General features: G+C 35.9%; 1 protein-coding gene across 1 annotated transcript; it reads right to left on the bottom strand.

The window, feature by feature from the left end:
- Positions 1-3,893: 3,893 nt before the first annotated feature.
- trbl (tribbles pseudokinase 2) lies at positions 3,894-18,999 on the bottom strand. The gene is made up of 2 exons (XM_017613103.1): positions 17,599-18,999; positions 3,894-5,532 (listed from the first exon to the last, which is right to left on the bottom strand). Exons 1-2 carry the CDS (start codon positions 18,459-18,461, stop codon positions 4,824-4,826), a joined length of 1,572 nt encoding a protein of 523 aa, XP_017468592.1. The 5' UTR covers positions 18,462-18,999; the 3' UTR covers positions 3,894-4,823.
- Between the last annotated feature and the right edge of the window lie 1,301 nt (positions 19,000-20,300).

Below are 20,300 nucleotides of genomic sequence, written 5' to 3'. Positions count from 1 at the left end.
TATGCCGTAGACATACATACATACATAAAAAAGTTAGATATATATGGAAAGGAGATTTAAATATGCTATTGAACCTGAAGATTTCCGAAAAATCCATAAAAGTCTTGAATTAAATTCGAAAAGTCTCCAAAAATTAGGGTAACGAAAAAGTTCCAAAAGATACCGAAGAAATTTCGATAAAACCGAAACAACCGCGAAAGATCTCAAAAAAAGTTTCAAAATTTTCAAAATGGTCCTGAATACAAACAATCCCGAATAAAACATCAAAAATAGTAAATAATCCAGAAATGTTCCGGAAATCTGAAAATAATACCAAGAACATCTCGAAGAGTTCTGATAAAAACGCGAAAATTTAGAAATTTCCCCGAAAAGTTCCGAAAAATTACAAACAAATCCGAAATATCCCTAAAATCTCAAGAGATCAATCAGAAAAATAGCGAAGGGACCCGAATAAAACATGAAATAATTCCAAAAGAATTTGGAAACATTCCGAATCAGAACCGAAAAGTCACGAATAACCCAAATAAAACACAAAGAGTTACGAAAAATACCTAAAAATAGGCAATTTCACAAAAGCTTCCGAACAAAAACCGAAAAGTTACATAAAAACCCTTTAAAAACAAAGAAAAGTCCCGTATGGTTACGAAAATCTATTTTTTTTAGTTAAGTATAGTTAAGTTGAATTAAATATTGTGTATATTAACTTTTCATTTTATTTTACTATTTATTATCTGATTCTTTTTTGGTTTTCATTTTTAAAACTTCCCATTTATGTATGTTTATTCAATAGTGATGGAAAAGTAGGCACAATAGTGCCATTTTTGGCACTTTTATTCACAAAGGCACTTTTGGCACAATTCATTCTGTTTTGGCACAATCATAAAATACAGAAATTTTAAATAAAAGGCCACTATATAACAAAAAATCACATACCACATTATAGATTAAAAAATACAAAAAGTGAAAATTAAAAGTACTAAAAATTAAAATGAGGGCCGTGAGAAATATATACAAACCACTGAATTCTATTATGAACACGCAGTACGAAAAGTAAGTTTTCGCAACAACAAGCAACAAATTATTTTTAATTTATAAAAAAACTCCATTTTTGGGGGCATTTTCAAATCGGTCCAGCTCGCTTAAATCTTAATATTTTTCCGAAATATTTTGGTGAACGTCTTAAAATATAATCAATTTTGTAGTCCCCGCGGAAAAACCGCAACTTTTTTTTTTGGTGATGCAGTCTAATGTACATATACATATGTACCTATATTTTGGTGTATTTCTCCTCCGTTATTGGAATTCTGTGTAATTTTAGTATGAATTTATGTATATGCCTAAGGAATCCTTCATACAAGTGATTTACTGTAATAATTTAGCTAATTAATAATTTTTATTACTTCAGTGTATTTTAAAAATATTATTTCTACAAATATATTGTTCTTAGAACGCCTTAAAAAAATTTAATTTTGTGGCACTTTCATCTTGTTTTTGGCAATATTTTTGAAGACCATTTGGCACATTTTGAAATTCCATCCCTGGTAGTACGCCATATATGTACGTATGTACTTATACGACTGTGTACTTCGGCCCTCGCTTATTCGTTCTCTTCATTGTACGTTTTCAAAGTCAGGTTGCGAAATATCTTCTACATATATGCATACTTATACTGTACATGTGTATATTAATGTATGTATGTCGGTATATTTGTACAAGTGCTAGTTGTACGTATTTCATATACTTGTGTTTACTCGCAATTTAAGTTAATTTTATTTCTAGTAAATTTAAAAAAAAAAAAAAAAACGAAACAGCAAAAAGACTCAACTTGTGATATGCTCACGCGCTCATTTGCTCACACGCTCAGCTTGAAAGCGTTCGACGAGCTTGTTTAATGCGCCCCACACATGCCGCCTATCTCCGCTGAGCTCCGTGACCCAACGCTTCCAGGCATTACAGTGACAATAAACATTTAGCGAGTCGCTAAAGTTTCTGTGAACGTGACTTCTACTAAGTATGTACATACATACAAACATATGTAGTTACAAGTAAACAAGTAATTTTTAAGCAACAAGTAATTTTTTGCAAAAAAAAAACCGACTTCAATTCTCATATAAAAAAATATATATGTATATATATCTCATGATCCAATGTTCGGATCTAAACGAGATTAGTATGGGTATGACCGACGCGAAACGAATTATCGAAATCGGTTAATGTGGTCCATAGTTATGCGGTAACATACACAAAAAAAAAAAAGAAACCCGACGAACTGATAACCTTCTCCTTTTTGTGAAGTCGGTTAAAAATATATTCGTAGTTGTATGAAAGTAAAAAAGCACTGCCTCGTGGCCTATCTAGAAAATGCCAAACTGGTGGATACATTTTCGTATTCTAAACGCCCGCATTGAATACCCCTCGAACTTTGGCCTCATATCTACATACATAAATATTTTGTGTGGCTCGGCTAGTGAGGAATAGGGTGTCCAGATTATTTAAAAATAAAAGTGGTATTTCTGTAAAAATCGCCAAAAATTGCAAAATTTTTTTTTTTAATTCATGAAATTACCTTAAACACATTTTTAATTTAAAAATGAGATCTTGTTATAACATAGTTTTTAAAGCCAAACAAAATTATAATCCTTTGATTACACGTCATGTTAAAGTTTTCGCATTCGGATTATGCGTTTGGACACAACAACCGAAAATGATTATACAAATAACTAAACCGGACCCAAGTTTCTCGATAAGGGGCAACAAAGATTCTGTTTTACTCGTTTATTTAAAGCAGTGGATAAATGAACACCACTAATATTTCCTGCAAACACACATCGATTTACGTCTTTTATCTGGCCTCCGACAAAGAATTGTTTTCGTACAAAGTTACCCAAAAAAGCTTACTCGTTCGTTTTTAGGCATGAGGCATGCAATTGTTACGAATTTCGAAAGTTCGACAAATACGATTCGGATTGCAGCATACTATTTCTACGATTCGTAGCAAAACCCGAATACGAAAGAGTTGCCGAATAGGGGTGTATGCAATATTTTTAGCAAGTACATACATTTTTAATTCCTCGGCAACCAGGAATAATGGGACTAACGGCACGTCTCTGCCTGATATAAATTTTATCAGAGGCAATATTTGTGCTTGGGCATTTTTTATCCTGATAAAATCATTTGTAAGGTGACTGTTTTTGCCGGATTTAATCGTAAAAAAAATTTATAAAATAAGCCTCTTCGCGTCCAAGTATATAATAACAAATATTTTAATAGAAAACAGCTAAATGTTTGAAAAATATTGAAAAAATAGCACAAATTCCTAATGCCAATTATATAAAAATATTGCCCTTATCCAAGGAAATTTTTAACGTACGCCAAGTTGCGAACCGAGCATCTCCTTAGCTGCATATTATTTACATATTGCCCGAAATAATGATAAAGCCACCCCATACTGATAAGTTTAGATCATTTCACCCCTATTGCGAGTGTCTAGAGCTAAAAAAAAAAAACAAAAGATTACAATGAACGGCCAAAAACCAAACCTAACCATACATTTATAATAAATATATCTAATAAAGTAATTAAAATTAATTTGAAAAAAAACCTCAAAACTTATCAATGAATGACCTTATCATAGATACTTACCGCTCCGTTCATATTATTATTCGATCGCTTTCAAATAAAACCGCATATAATTTTAATTCAGCTGAGATCAAATTTCAAATTGTATTTATTTTTGCATTTTTTTTTTAATTCCTTTTTTTCTGGCTTCATTCATTTTTTATTCTGTTGGGGTTTTATCTGTTTACCCGTGATTGTTTTTCATTATATAATTTTTAACCATTTTTTTTTATGAATACGAGCAAATTATTAAAAATATACAGTTATATTTTTTGGAAGAAATTGCTTATTTTATAAATAAAAAAAAATTAAAATGTTTAAGCAACATTATTAGAAAGTTCAGATTCTACTAAAATTATTGTCAAGATTAAGAGAATACAAAACCAAAACTATTAAAAAGTACAGTGGTTGCAATTTTTGCAAATTAATTTTTTTAACTTATATTTTAATTGTACATCTCGGTGTAGGAAGAATTAAAACTCAACAATATTCAAGTATACGCAAATTCACTGTAACTACAGTATTAACATAATTATGTACATAAAGGCAATTCAGATTTTTTGTTCACCAATAAAATTACTTTGAAAGAAAAATACTTAGTATTTGCTTGGGGGGGGGGGGGGGGAAAAACAATCGAAGGCGGGTGATGTGAGGAACAATTTGTTACACTATACTTAAGAAAAAATTCAATCATCTCAAAAGAGTCAACGTTGCCACTTTAGGCCAGAAACACCACTGCTGTTGCAGCATCGAAGTCTTTGGCGTCTCAGCGAGTTGCTAGCTGCCGCACAGGCACCGCCAGCGCTCCGGTACTTGTCTTCCAAGCACGTGCATCGTACTCCCGCGCGAATAATGCCATCTTCGCGCGCTGTAGCCAGCTGAGTTGTACTTTTTCATACTAATACAGTATTAATTACCTTCCAGTAAACTAACAACAATAAACTCATGTTGAGCTGACGGCACGCAACAATAATAGAGCTTGGATACGCCTGTCTGAAGAGCAGTAGTAGTAGTAGTAGTAGGAGGAGGAGGGAGTGAAGGTAGAAATTTTACAGCGCCTGCGCTTGCATATCCTGCCTTGCAACTGACGACCACCACCATCACCACGACGACGACCACGATCGATGTTGACTTCCCGCTGCGAATATCGCCGCAATTGTTGCTGCCCTCAAAACGGCACGTACAAAATACACACGTGTGTGTAATCATCCCATTTCGACGTCGACGTCACCGCCTAAATGCATGGCATGGTTGACGGTCTGCAGCGAATGTCGCGAATAGTTGAGCGGTTCCGCAGCATTAGCGCTAATATCACAGTCATCAGCAACTTGACAGTCTTGTATATAGTGGTGGTTTGTGGGCACATCCGCGTTAGCGTTGTTCCCTTGGCAGTCTTTTTCGAAATGCATTTGCTGTAGCGCAGCCTCCTCCTCCTTTTCCGCTGTTGGTGATTGCGTCAACGCAACGCTGTCATCATCATCTTCCATTTCCAAATCATCCAAATTCGTATCGACATGCAGGTACAAATTGCCATAGGGTTTCTGCTCCTGCAGCCATGGCGTGAGAAATACTTCCTCGGCGCGCAGCCGATCATTGTAGTTTTTACAAAGCAACAGCAGCAGCAGCCAACGCACGGGCTTGGAAAGGCTAATTGGTATCTGCACCTGACAATGACGAATGATGGTGATGAGATTGCAGTTGGCACGCTCATAGAATGGATATTGACCGACAAGCATGGTGTAGAGTATGACGCCGAGCGACCACATATCGGCTGGTTTGCCGAAGTAGGTGGGATTGGGGCAGAGCAATTCAGGTGCGGTGTAGAGCGGACAGCCAATTTTGTCACTCAGTGTATCGTTCGAGGGATTGTCGAGAATCATTGAGCCCTCCAGTGATTCATATTGGATTTTCGTTCTGCAAAAAATAATATAAATAAAATGAGATTAGTGATTGATTTGCGGTTAGGATATAACTAATTTAAGGATAGATAATTTAATGAAAAGTCGAAAGAGGTCAACTATGCATGTAGGAAAAGACAATAAGGGTATTCACGATACAGTGCATACTGTCAAGCATCGTACATAGATAGCATAAATAACATGCTTGGCTACTTTTGTTGTTGTTTGAACACATGATATAACAACAATCATGCTATTTATGCTATCTATGCACCACCATGCTAGACAGTATGCACCGTATCGTGAATACCCCTAATGTAAATGAAATGTAATTTCTCACCGCACAACAAAAAATTACTTTTGTGCAACGGCGCGCTTTCAATGTCGGCATCGATCGCTCAAACGCATGTAATTGAGTAATCTATGGCAGCGCAGGCGAATTAAAAATTAAAACCAATTATTCAATAACAAAAAAGTTGAGAGCACGCCACCATAAAACTCCACCACATATTTAGTAGGCCTCTTGCAGCCATCGAGTTTTTTTTTTTTGTAGCAGATATGGAGCAACAGATCAACATTATTACGTTCACTGATCTTTCAACTGATCGTCAAAAAAAAACTTGAATATTTAATGAAGCCAACGCGTATTCGAATTGCTCACTCATTTGGCGCATGTTTAAAGGGTTTGGCATTACAAATTTGGTCTTAGTCGAACCAAAGAGTGTGCGAGCGGCGGCGACGGTGGCGACTGAGGTGGCGGCAGCGCAATCGGATTATGACGACAGCCAGCCCAACCGCCATTGCCAATCAACCGCAACCGCCAAGCAGGCAATATAATATGTATTTGAAACTGTGAAATAATTGCAACAAACATGACGATTGATTGAGCCAAAACGGCAGAATGTAATGAGCGAATGAGCACTGGGCAATACATACAAAGTGTTGTGAAAAAAGCGATCGTAGCTCAGCCATATGGGTATTATTTTGTAAGTAACGGGTGATTTTTTAAGAGCTTGATAACTTTTTTTTTAAAAAAAACGCATAAAATTTGCAAAATCTCATCGGTTCTTTATTTGAAACGTTAGATTGGTCCATGACATTTACTTTTTGAAGATAATTTCATTTAAATGTTGACCGCGGCTGCGTCTTAGGTGGTCCATTCGGAAAGTCCAATTTTGGGCAACTTTTTCGAGCATTTCGGCCGGAATAGCCCGAATTTCTTCGGAAATGTTGTCTTCCAAAGCTGGAATAGTTGCTGGCTTATTTCTGTAGACTTTAGACTTGACGTAGCCCCACAAAAAATAGTCTAAAGGCGTCAAATCGCATGATCTTGGTGGCCAACTTACCGGTCCATTTCTTGAGATGAATTGTTCTNGGCTGATATTGAAACAACAATTGAGCAAAAACAAATCAATCTTGATTGAAGTAGAGTGGAGCAATCCACAGCGATGGCGTTGAAGATTTGGAGCTATAAAGTCTATGAAGCCGATCGTTACAGACGATAGGTGTTGATGACGAAAACTAAACGAGCCGATATAGGGGAAAAATAATACATTAATTGAATTAATTGTCAAAGCAACGAAAAGTAGGCGTTGGCCAAAGCGAAGGTGGATATTTGTATGGGAAAAAGCTGACTGTAGTGACCTAATGACTTGAAATCGAACTGTATACGGGTCGAAAACGATCGCATGCTGCTAAGGATCGCCGGCATGAGCACCCTCTCGTATGATGAGCGACAAACATATTAGCTAAATATGTAATAATAACAATAACAGAGTAATGGCAGTATTGCCAAATAAATATTGCCGAAGACAACAAAAAAAAAAAAAGAGTGCCATAAATGGGCAGGTGAGCAATGCAGCGTAGATCGGCACACCAAATGGGCTTGGCTCGGTTGGCATTAAGAGGCAACATTATGCGAAAAAATTCACTGAGAGACGACGTCAAAAAGATTTAAAAAAAAAAGATTTAAAAAAAAAAAATAATAATAACAGAAATAGTATATGTATGCATTTCGACGTCGAAAGAAATATATAGAGAATACGTTATGTATGAAGCGAATAGCGCAATCAAATCAAAACGAAGTAAAAAACCTCGTGCTGACCCTGATACAACCGCTGTCTACAATATCTACCAACAATGCAATAAAATTACAACAACCCATGTGTGCTTTAAACATGAAAAGTCAAAACAAGGCAAGCTAAAAAAAAAGCATGCGATCGCACGAGGCGAAGAGTGGAGGAAGCGCTCAGTGATCTTCACCAGCTGACCTCGCTTGTAAAGAGCGGGCAGAGTATGAGTGAGTCCGGAGCTATGGTTTTGTTATTAAAAATTGCTAATGTAATAAAAATTTTCCAAGCAAAATATGAGGAGGCACGTGCTTGCCTACAAATCTAGGAAAATGAGCGCTTAAGAACCGATTTTGTAATTTAAGGTGGCGGCGACGGCATATGAATTTACATACACATTTTGCAAGCTTCGACGCGCGTGGAGAGCAACAAAATTGTGTGCTTATGTTATTTTGCAATAATGTTTTTTTTTACTTTTTTCACATATCTCGTAGGCGCGCGGAAAAAACTAAGCAATTTTACAGCTATGAAGCCATCATAAAACAATAAATACTTTGAAGGTCTGCTTTGGAATGTTTGCTTGAGAGAGCGCGCGCGATCATTTACGCATTTTCACACACTTAAAAATGTGTTAAATTTTATTGTTTAAATAGCTTTTTTTTAGTAGGCGATTTTTAATGTGATTTAATGGAAATAAAGTGGCGAAGAGGGAGACTAGGAGTAAAATTGCAGGTTGTAGATCAGAGTCAAGGCTAGATAAAACTATTAATTGTCTAAAAGTTTTTGAATATTTTTTTTTTTTCTTTTTTCAAAGCCGCACGATCAAAACTTAAGCAGAACTACGCAATTGAAGAGAACAAGGGCGTTAATTTAGCTTATAAGCTTTTAGTTGGAAATCGAGAAAAGGAAAATAATTTAAATAAAAAAATAATTGAATTAAAAAAAATTAAAAAAAATATAAAGATTAAACAACCAATTTTTAATAATAAAAAAAAATCAGATAAAACAAAGATGTTAAAATTAAATAAATAAAGAAAAATAAAAGAAATTTCAAAATACAAACTAAAAAAAAAAAACAAAAAGGTAAAAAATAAAACTTAAAAAAGAAATAAAAATATTAGCAACACTTAAAAATGGCATTGCAATTGTAATTGCATAAATTTAGAAGGAACCTTGCATGTAAAAATCATTGCAGACACGCAATTTTTTTGATGTTTGCATACATAATAGTGAGAAATATCACAAGTTGGCAATGAGACAATGGCGCTGACGATCGTGCTAATAAAAATGAACTTGAAATTAGAAACGCTGAAAGTCTGATGTAAACTTGAAAATTTAATAATAATAGAAGTAGATGGTGAAAATATACTAAATAAAAATGAATGCTTCTGGGAGGCAGAGAGGCAGAGAGAATTTAACAAGACAAGGCTATTGTATGCAGTTGGATTAGAATAATCTTTGATTTTATGTAGTTTTTAGAAGGAAGCTAGGACAATTAAGCAGATATGATGGGGAATCGATAATATCTGAAAAAAAACACTGCTGATCGCTTACTGAGGATCACCAGACAGGCGCTGACCGGAGTAGGCAAACTGCTTTTAAATATCGGTATACTCCTGCAAGCCTTAAAACTGTTAAGAAGAAATCGAAAGATGATATGAAAGATATAGAGTGCTTAAAACCACACTCCCCCGAGTATTACCACATATGGATCGTAGGCGTTTACAGCACTTAAAAATGTTTAATACCGTTCTCCGTATGGAGCAGCTAAAGGGATATAATTTCAAAAAAATATATAAATCGCTTTTCGAGGATAACCTGACACTGATCGATAAATCTAGTAAATCTTTAGGAGCAGTAAATAGCAGTTAAATAGGTAAAACCTCAAGAAAAGAATCACCTGATCGCTTACTGACACACAATTACGAAAAGCGTACTAACTGAGCGCTCATTCACTAAACGGATGAACGAGCGGTTTGTATACATATGGGGTATAAATATGTTCAGAGGCTTTAAAGCAGAGAAGTAGATATGGATATTTACTGAGGATCATCAGGTATTGATCGCTCACTGAGGATCACCAGACTGGCAATAGACTTCATATGAGTTACGAGCAGTTAAATTCATATGATTTCAAAAATGTAAACAGCTTATCGTGTTCTGAAGATCACCAGATACTGGTCGATGGGAGCAAATAAAGCTGGATAGAAGTGCTTACACTTTTAAATGACTCCAGAGCAGTTAAAAGGATAAGATCTCGTTAAAATGAAACAATTGCACGCTCAGTGGGCATCAAAACGCGCAAAATCGTCAACGAATGCCTCAAACACGCCACCCATGAGGCCAGCAAAAATTCGATAAGGCAAACACGCAATAACCGGGTTTTATCGCTGAATAATAAAGTAGTCGAAATACCAAAGGTGGCGATAATTTGCATATCAAAGCCAGTGGCATGAAAAGAAAAAAATGAAAGTGGAAAATGAAAAGCCAACAAGCAGCGCGCCAATACAAAAGAAAAGCAACACACATCTGATAAAGGATCAAGAAAAACCAGAAACAAAGCGCGAAAAACTAAGCTTTATGCATAAGCGACAAATAAAGGAAAGAACAAAAAAAAAAAAACTACGAAGAAAAACAAAACAGTTCTAGTAAAGAAAATTGTAACGCAAGAAAATGCGCACATGTGTATGTAAATTCCAGCACAGGACTAAGCGCTAAAGGACAGTAAACTATTTGCTTACAAGACGCAGCAGCAAAACAAGGAACAACCCTTCTAAACTGACTTCTTCTTATGCGCTCGCGTGACTGCTAAATGCAACAGCTGAACAAAGGCACAGGACAAAAGACAAAAATGCGTGCTGGGGTGAGCTAATTTTTTTTTTTGCTATTTCTGCTTTGAGTGCAGTGTTGCCAAGTTATTGCAGATTTACCCTAGATTTCCCTTTCGTAACCCTAACAGCTCTACTTACTCTGTATCACTGACAAATTCTTGTCACAGTTTTTATTACGAAAAAATATCGCTACCTAAAGGTGAAAAGGTGCCAAGTCCATTATTTTTCAAAATTTAGATTTAAGCAGAATGACAGATAATGCGAATCTACATCGATTTTTCGTATCTCCTGAACAATTTCAAAATAATTGACTTGGCACCTTTTCACCTTTAGGTAGCGATATATGAAAAGATTAAAATTTGTCAATACAAAAAAAATGTTGTCACCGTTACAGAATTTTATTTTTTCAATGTCAATTGTAGACAGTGTATTTTTATTGAGTACACGTTTCAGAGGGATTACATTTTTCATTTCACTTACACTTTTAACTAATTATAGTTGTTATTTTTCATTTGGCACCAAAACATAATGGCATATTTACACATAAATACATAGGTTTGCATTGGCATTGGTAGCTGAATTTGAAGATATGGTTTTATGTATATAAAACTGTTAACATAGATAACGGATTATCCCCAAAAATCCCTTTCCTTCTAAAGTTTTCCCCTAAATATTTGGTCCCCCTAAATTTACCCCTAGGGCAGTCAAAAGTCTCTTTAGGTTTATTTAGGTGGAAAACCTCTGATCTGGCAACACAGTTTGAGTGTAAAACCGAATTAGTTCAGCGACAGGCTTGAAACAATTGCAGTTGTGGCAGAGTAGCAACAAAGACGCTAAAATGGATTGTGGCGCAAAATTTTCGCAAATTGCGTGTCTGACAACAATTGTCTGACAAGTGACAATGACAGAGTGCGACAGCATTTCGCTGCAGGTATGGAAAAAGTGTTGGAAGGCCTTTGTCTTCTTTTTTTCTTTTTGAAAATGTGTGGATTAGGCAGCCAATGAAGCATGAAAATTTAGTGCAGTGCAGCGGCTTTTGTAATTTGCATTTCAAAAGAGGGCACAAAAAAAGAGGGTACTGGAGGGTAGTAAGCGAAGTGGGAACAAGCGAGAAAAAAGGCGCTCGAAATCTGTATTTAGTAGAAAAACGTTAAACTGTTGCATATTTATTAAAATTGATTGACTGTTTTGGGGAACGTTAGGCGAACGGCCGCCCTACGACGCCTGAAATTATGCTAATTAGTGCAAGGATTATAGACTAAATAATACTAACTCGCAAAGTTTTAATTTCTTTAATAGAGAAAAGTAGCAGCTGGCTTTAATTTATATTTTGATTTCTTGCAATATATGTAATAAGCAAGCGCTTGTAACGCGATACAGCTGATAACAACCAGGTTTAGCGCCTTAAGGTATGCAATAAATTTCAGCTTTATGGTTGTAGGCACAATTAAGTGCTTCAAATACTATTTTTTTAAGGACTATTCGAACCTGCGCCTCAGAATAGTATTCAGTGAGTAAAAACTACGTTGAGCGCCTTGTGGTATGCAATAATTTTCAGTTTCGTGATTTTAGGCAAAATTGAGCACTTAAAACATTACTTTTTAAGGCGTATTCAAATTAGTTTGCCACAAACAAACTGCCTGTAGAACACCAGCTGTGGCCTTGCACACAATTGCTGCCTTCAAATGCAAATTAACCAAACTCAAGCTAAGTATGCTGACTGACGAGTGATTGCTGAAATATAAGGCAATTTATTTCACTTAATTAATGCAATTGACTATTTCAAACAAAAATGCTATTGCAATAGCCTATTTCATTAAAAATATATAAAATTTTTATTGCAAACTTTATTTCATAAAAAGAATTCTGATTGCAAAAGCAGCAAGAAATTAATTAATTCGCTTGCCTTAATTCTTGCCAATCAATAACACAATGTTCTGCTGTTGTTTTTGTTGCTTAACGTAGCACTAATAACCTCAATAACGCCTACGTCACCGCAAGCAAACGAAATAAAAACAAACAAAAAATATAAATAAAAGCAAATGAAACAAAATCGAGATCGACAGCCCACAACCGCAAGCGGCGTATGAGCTATGAATAGCAATAGCAATAAAAAGAACAACAACAACAACAACATCAACACTTAACAACTGTTGCGTTTGCGCTTATTACCACATGACAACAACAATAGCAACTGCAGCAACAACAACAAAGTACAGCCAAGTGCGCAATGGCAACAGTGATGGTCATCATTGCTGCCAACGGCTGCCGTCAGCCAGCAGCACTGACAGTGGCAGCCACACTAAACGCCAGCAATAACAACAACAACAGCAACAAAGGCATTGTCTGTGTTTAGCAACAGTACTCAGAAGAGCGGAAAACGCTAGCAATTTACAAATTGCAATGGCAATGGCACCAAAAGTATAAAAATTGGTAAAGGCAAAACGAAAGAAAAAAAAAACAAAAAAAGCGGCAAAACAAAAACTATAACAAAAAACGACAAAAACACAGGCGGACGAAAAATCGACACAAGAAAATAAAGCATTGAAATTGCTGGCAACAAGTCAAGCTGATTGCGTTATTGGTGCTAAACAACAGCAACAACAAAACGATCAAATCAACTATGTATGTATGCACGATGTTAATAACTAGAACAAGAATTGCAGCATTCGCAATCGCAAAAATTCTTGTCGCAATAACAAGCAGCAGCATGTTGCTTAAACACGGCATGGCAACAGCGTACAGTGTAGCCAAACAAGAATGGCGGCTCTTGCAGCTGTTGCGGCAATGTTAGCAACATTTTCAATGTTTTATATGTTCTTTTTTTGCGCTGCTGAGTGTAAATGACAAGTAGTTTGTGAGCAAAGTGAGTGTGTGTGGCAATCACACGAAAAGATTAAAAAAATGGAGGATTTGTTCTTGTAAAAAATGTTTGTTGTATCATTAAACGTATTTTTATTTTTTTTTTTGAAGAAACGCCACCAAAGCTCCTATTGTACATTACAACTTACTTTAGACAAATGTAAACCATTAATAAAGAGCACAATGCACAATCTTGACTATTTTCTGTTGTTGTTGCTACATACTACTTTTTGCTTAACCAATTCATAAAAACTACACACAGCTCTCTAGGAGCGCCAACAAAAAAAAAAAAAAACAGTCAATGTTGTGACAATATTATACAGCCACCAAAGCAGCCTGCGGTGGGTGAGTGACTCAACTTGTCTAACTGCTGAGCGAGTTTTAAAATTACTGGCCTAAAGCAATTCAGCGGCGAACAGATATTTGTTTGTTTGACCGACCGGTTTGTTGGTTCCCAGTTGGCCGCTGGCTAGATACTAGAGTGTGTGAGCGCAAGTGGCTGTGTGTTTGACTGTGTGTGAATTGGGTGGGTGGTTGTATTAATTGCCGGATAGCGAGCAATGCCGAGGTGTATTGCATTGCAGTGTATACACATTACACAAAAGCTGTTGCGCTGGGAAATAACCATCGCGCGCTTGCGACAATCCCGAAATGCGGATTGCAGATTTTGTGTTACTACACTACTTTAAAAATGGGTGCGAAGAGATAACAATGGGAAAGGGTTAATGTGAAAAATACAATAAAATTGCTGTAAATTGAAATGCTGGCAAATTGTGAGGAAAAAAATATAAAAAAAATATTCATTTTAGCTGGAGTTATTTTAAATTTAAATTTTAAGTAGATTTAAGTTAAAAATTTGTTTACTTCAAATTTTCGCCGAATTATATTATTAATTTTAAACAATATTAAGATAAGAATTTTCAATAATTTTTTTCCAATATTTCCCAGCAAATTTTTAATTAGATAGTATTTTTTTGTTTATTGTTGAAAATTTTTTTCGAATTATTTTATTGTCACAGTCTTTAGGTACACCAAAAATATTTTGAAACCATTAAAGATTGTTTTCATAAAAAAAAAAGAGCTAATCAACATTTCGTAATGATCTTGAAAACCACTCATCACACACTCTCCAGCGCGCTCTTTATCTACTCAAACAACTCATTTGCTGCTCTTGATCAACTCAGTTTTTGAATGATTTCAACAACTAGTAAATACTACTACATATTTCTCACCATAATAATTGCGGCATATTAAAAGCACCAATAAAAGTGAGACTAGCGCCCAAAAAATACAAGTCAACAGTTTTTGTATACAGTGTGCCACAAAATTAACCAAACAAAAGCTAAAAGTGCCAATTCCGGGTAGGGTAATTTTTTTTTTTAAGTTGTAAAATCAAACTACACTAAAACCAAAATCATTTAGACATTTACAATTTTTTTTTTTTCAGAAATGAAGTGCTTTAATTATATTCGAAAATGTCAAGCTATTGAATTCCCCAAAAAATATAGAATCATGCTCAAAACCATTATACCTACGAAAGTTACGGGTACTGTCTTGCTCCCTTATTTTCATTTTGATGCATTTCAATGTTGATTCTTTTACTTTTAGTTGGCTTTGCTTTTGGTTTTCGCTCAATTTAATTTTTATACTTTTTCAAATCAAAAGAAAAAACGTTGGGAATGTAGAGAGCCATACAAATTTTGAATTTAGTTACTAAGCAAATGTTTTTTTTTTTTGGCTTTTGCCAAAGGATTGTTTAAAAAAAATCGTGTAAATACATATATGGTATATGGGCTATGGAAATATCCCTTTTCCCTATCAGTAAACCTCTTAGTGTGGGCAACAGTGATGTTTCAAATAAGGCAGATCGGAATATGCGCTCTCTGGGAAGGCAATACCTGTAACTATTGTACCATGGCTCAAAACCGATTCTGCGACATTCAGAATACATGAAAATTTTTGCAATCTTCTATTGTTTTCGAAATAAAAGACTTACCTGTTTACCGTATGAGTACTTATGTCGCTGAGTGTGCATGTGCAATAACAAAATTGCGTAGCAGTGACGCAGACAATTTGTTACTAGTGCTGTGGGGGCACACCTCGTTTGCCCTAGTGTACTATATACATACATACATATGTACATATGCACACAATCAAATACATACTATGCATATGTATATAAAAAAATGCGGCAATTTGCGAGCTGCTCGATGTGTTTGGAAATGCATAAATACTCGTACAATTTTTCGATTGTCGGCTATGTCTTGTAAATAAATTGCCTTCAATGATAAATGAGTAACATTTAAATTTTTCGAGCACGAATTTCAGTGAATTCTTGCACAATTTAGTGCTCTCAGCAGAAAAAAGTCTGCTACTTACATATGTTGTCCTTGTTGTTGCATGCGTATACGCACATTACACATTGCACGTGCGCCTTGCCACAATGCTGTTGCCTCCACGATAATGGCGGCATAATAAATCCTCAGCATTGATTATCAAACAGTTGCCGCTCTCTACAGACATACAACAACAACAACGACATAGCTTAATAAATGGCCTCCATCAACAACACCAAACCAACATTGCATTGCATTTCAGTGCCTAAAGCTGTTATTGGTGCTGCAATAAGCACAGCGTGCATTGCACCACACAATTGCATTGAGCGCAGCTTGGCTGTGTCGCTCACACGCCTTTTTGCCCCCAACTATGCTGGGCTGCGCTGCGCCCACAAACACCATCCGTCTGTCTGTAAATCTTATTCAATGTTATTGCGAATGCGTACCCAGTAGTTGTGGGGAGGAGAGGAGAACTGCAATTGTTATTATGTTCGGAACAGTGCGCGCGAAGAGGCTAAAAAACGACGTTCGTCGAGTCAAGTTTGCTCGCGTTAATGGCAATAACGAGTTTTTTAACAGAGCTCCATGCGCTGAGTTGGCTGTTGGTTTTCCGATTTGGCTTTTGCACACAGCAGCGCGCATTGCAAAATTATTAACGCAAATGTATGCATACAAGTGTGTGTACACTTATATATATTTGTACACATGTATGTATGTCCTAAGGCCACAAATCTTTATCTCCCCGTAAACACAAATAAAAAAACAAAAGATTAAATGTATGGCTTCGTGTTGAGAGCAAAACACCGCAATCATTTATCAACACCGTACATTGGAGACTGTTAAGCAACTGTAAAACAACAGTAGGTAGCTCCATTTATGTCATTACTCCCTCACTGGCTCTCCACGCAATCCATGGATTACCAAATTTAGTAGTTTGAAAAAATAAAATAAAATAAAATAAAAACACTAGTGCTAAACCCAGCATTAGTAAATAATAGTGATGCGCTGAGTCGATACTTTTGTATATTGATCGATACTCGGTACCGATTCAAAAAGTGTCCAATACTTTCAAAACTCGGTACCGAAATGTTGCAAATTCCTAATATTGTCGCACAGCATCCAAAAATATGGAGTAAAAGCAGTTCAGGGGAGCCTCGCCTATGAATAGCCGAATCTAGGGACCAATAAAATAAAATAATAAAATATAGTATCTAAAAACATTAAGCACGCATAGAATAGGAATGGTTAAATTTTCATTCATTCATTTTTGGCCAAAAATATATTTCTGCAAATTATATGGATCTGAATGTTTTCGTCACTCGAATAGTATCACTTTGATTTATCGAAAAGGAAGTATTGGGTACCGACATTTTTTCAAGTATTGGGTATCGACAATTCAGCACATAACTAGTAAATAAGTGTCTGGTGAGGAGCGATAAGGCAAATGGGTGTAAAGGGGTTCTGTTAAATAGCAGAACATAAACGCAACTGAAGGTTTGGCAAGAATTGACAACTATACCATATGTGGAGTTTGCTCCACACGACGGTGACTTTGACGTTTGTAAAAGTATTTTTAAGATTTTTTAGGCGGCTTTAATTTGTGGTAGATTGTTGACTGGTTACTTGACGCTTATGTTGACATTTCAGATTAAATTAGGCAAGTGATTTATGCTGTGGCAATTTACTAAATAAAATGAGAAATCAACGATTATTTTCGTTAATGATTAATGATTCTGTTACAATGACCATTACTAGGCACATTTTGTGAAAAATTAAATTTTTAACCGGTATGCTGAAATGTTAAAATAAAATGTTGATAAATAATGTGTTGCAGAAAAAAGCAGTGATACATATCCTTTCTCTTTTAAACACAGCCAATTTTGCGCTACTAATTGACCAGTGGGCTGATAAACACATATGTAGGTACGGATCGTTCTAATCATTCCCCAATCATAACCTTAAAATAATTAGAGTTTATACATACCTCGCCTCGTCGATGAAGAAGAATCGTTTGAGCTTCAAGTCCCTCAAAATTATTCCCTTTCGATGGCAAAGTCGCACGGTTTCCGCGATTTGATGGAACAGCGCCCGCGCCTCCTTCTCACATAATCGCCTTTTATTTCTTATGTACGTATGCAGATCCTCATAGACGCCTTCCGCTCCTTCATCCGTCTTTGGGGGTGCAATTATCAGGTAGGTGCGTTGCTTATCCATTGGCACAATGTCGTGTATGTCACGTATTAGTGTATGGCCAAAAATGGAGCTACGCGCCACTTCGCCAGCCCCTTTTATTTCATAGTAGGCACGTTGCACTTTACCATAAGGTTCATTGATAATCTTACAAATAAATTCCTCGTCCGTAAAGACATCGGTACATTTAAGGCTAGACGCAGTCAGATCGATTAGGTGGCGATAAGAGGCGGGTGTTTTGGCCGCAACTGCTGGTGATATATGACACACCTGTGTGCTTATGAGAAATCGATTTTTAATCACTTTCACAGTCTCTTCTTCTCCACCTTGCTCCAGGCGCAAGGCATGTATTTCGCAAGCGGCACCAGGCGTGCCAAGCTTTTCCCGTATGCGCTCCAACACGCCAGAGTCAGCCAGCGATTTCTTGGGTGTACAAAAGTGATCTTCGCTGTCATGATTGTGAAGCAGTCGTGTTGTTGACGGCGTTGTAGGCGAACAAGGACCAGTTGTCGCCGTTATCACCACATCCTGCGATTCAGAACTCATGGAAGAGGCGGGTGATGGAGGTGCGAAGTTTATCATTTTGATGTGACTTTCGCTGCTGGGAGTAGTAGGCACTGACGGATGTTGTGTTCTAACACTGCTGATGGTATCCATTTTAAGTTCAATTTATTTTTTTATTTTTTCTTTTATAAATTTACAGCGTTACAGTTTAGTTGTGAGATTTACAGGCTCTTATCACAGTCTCTGGTATATACAAATTCGCGTTTTATCACTTTTTCTTTAATTCTAGTGCTTTATTCTTTCTTCTGCTTCACCCCTCCTTTCTATAACTTTCTTTCTATATAAACGCCATTGTTTCTCCTTTTATTCTAATTTTACTTTGGCAGTCTGTTTCACTATTTACTGTTAGCTATGAGTTACCACCTCTCACAAAAAAATGAATCCTTTAATTAATCCAATTATTTTACGAAACGTTTACTTTAAAACTTCGTAGCCAGGCAGTGGTATAACATCTTATTTCTTTTAATATTATATCAACTTTCACACTGAGAACAACCAAATGTGCTTCGAAAAATTCTGTTACCGTCGCACGGTTGTCAGTACTGCCTGCAATTAAATAAACAACCACCACGCTCACTCGCTGAAAATCAACTGAAATATTTCACTGCCAGCAACGTGTATTTGAAAATTTTTCCAACGACGGCGGCGACGACAACGACTCTGCCTTTCGTATGTGTTCATTTTCAACATGTTTGTTTTGCTATTCTCTTCAGCTATATTGCTTTGAGTTCTTTGTTCGCTCGCTCTTTTCGCACTCTTCTCACGTTACATTGCAAAGCATGCGTGTGTGTGTGTTGCCTTTTGTATTCTCTCACCGACTGTACACGCCACGCTACATTGTTGTACGTGTTTTCGCTGTTTAGTCAATTTACGATTTCGCGTTTTAAATTTTTTGTTGCGAATTTTAAAACGTTTTTGGCTCGATGCAGAGAAGAAGCTTCTATCTTCTTTCTTGGAACGTTCTCTTCACGGTTGCCAGACTTCATACTTTGGTACCAGAAGTGGTACATTTTTCTATCGATAGTACTTTGGTAACGTTTTCCAGAAAATGCGTCCTTTTTTAATCCAATTCATACATTTTAGTTTTATTTTATTTCATGAACAATATTCTGCAACTTTAAACAAATGTTAAGAGCGTACCAAATACAGAGCATATCAGCGGTCGATCTATGTTATTCAAAATTTTCTTTTTTAGAGATTAAGTTCTGTTAAAAGTATGACCAAGTTAGCTTGATTGCATTTTCCCACGAACCTTAAATTTTTAATAGCACCTCTTTATATTAAAGGTGCGATATCCTTAATAAAAATTTACTTCATATAAATATGTATATCGATGGTCTTCTGCAATAACGGCACATCTCAAAATTTCATATCTATTTAGTGATTGATCATGGTACAAAATTACAAGTATTGTCTTCCCAGAGAGTTCTGCTTCACATCGAAACTCGTGCTCCCTTATTTTCATTTTGATGCATTTCAATGTTAATTCTTTTACTTTTAGTTGGCTTTGCTTTTTATTTTCGCTCAATTTAATTTTTATAATTTTCCAAAACAAAGGAAACAACGTTTGAAATGGATTGAGCCATACAAACTTTGAATTTATTTACAGCCAAATGTTTTTTACGGCTTTTTCAATTAAAAAAGTTCTCTGCAATATAGTTTGTTAAAAAAATACGTGCATAAACGTATTAATTGTTCCGTAGAAAAGGTAGCCAATTCGGTTTTGTGACAAATGGCAACTGCACACAATTTTCATAGGAATTTCAAAATTTGTAATCAAAATTCTTACAAAAATGCCGGGTATGCATTACATTTTAGTCTAACAAGGTGCAATTTCGAAGTGGCCAAAATTCTCGGTAATTTTTGGAAAAATTTTCCCGACGATCTTGTTTATTTTTAAATGCAAAAAAATCAAAAATTAACTAGAATTTT

This window comes from Rhagoletis zephyria, unplaced genomic scaffold, assembly GCF_001687245.7.
Source record: "Rhagoletis zephyria isolate East Lansing unplaced genomic scaffold, Rhagoletis_zephyria_1.1 Rzeph_scaffold_00611, whole genome shotgun sequence".
NCBI lineage: Eukaryota > Metazoa > Arthropoda > Insecta > Diptera > Tephritidae > Rhagoletis > Rhagoletis zephyria.
Note: the sequence above shows the minus strand (reverse complement) of the source record. Positions and strands in the feature narration are given on the sequence as shown.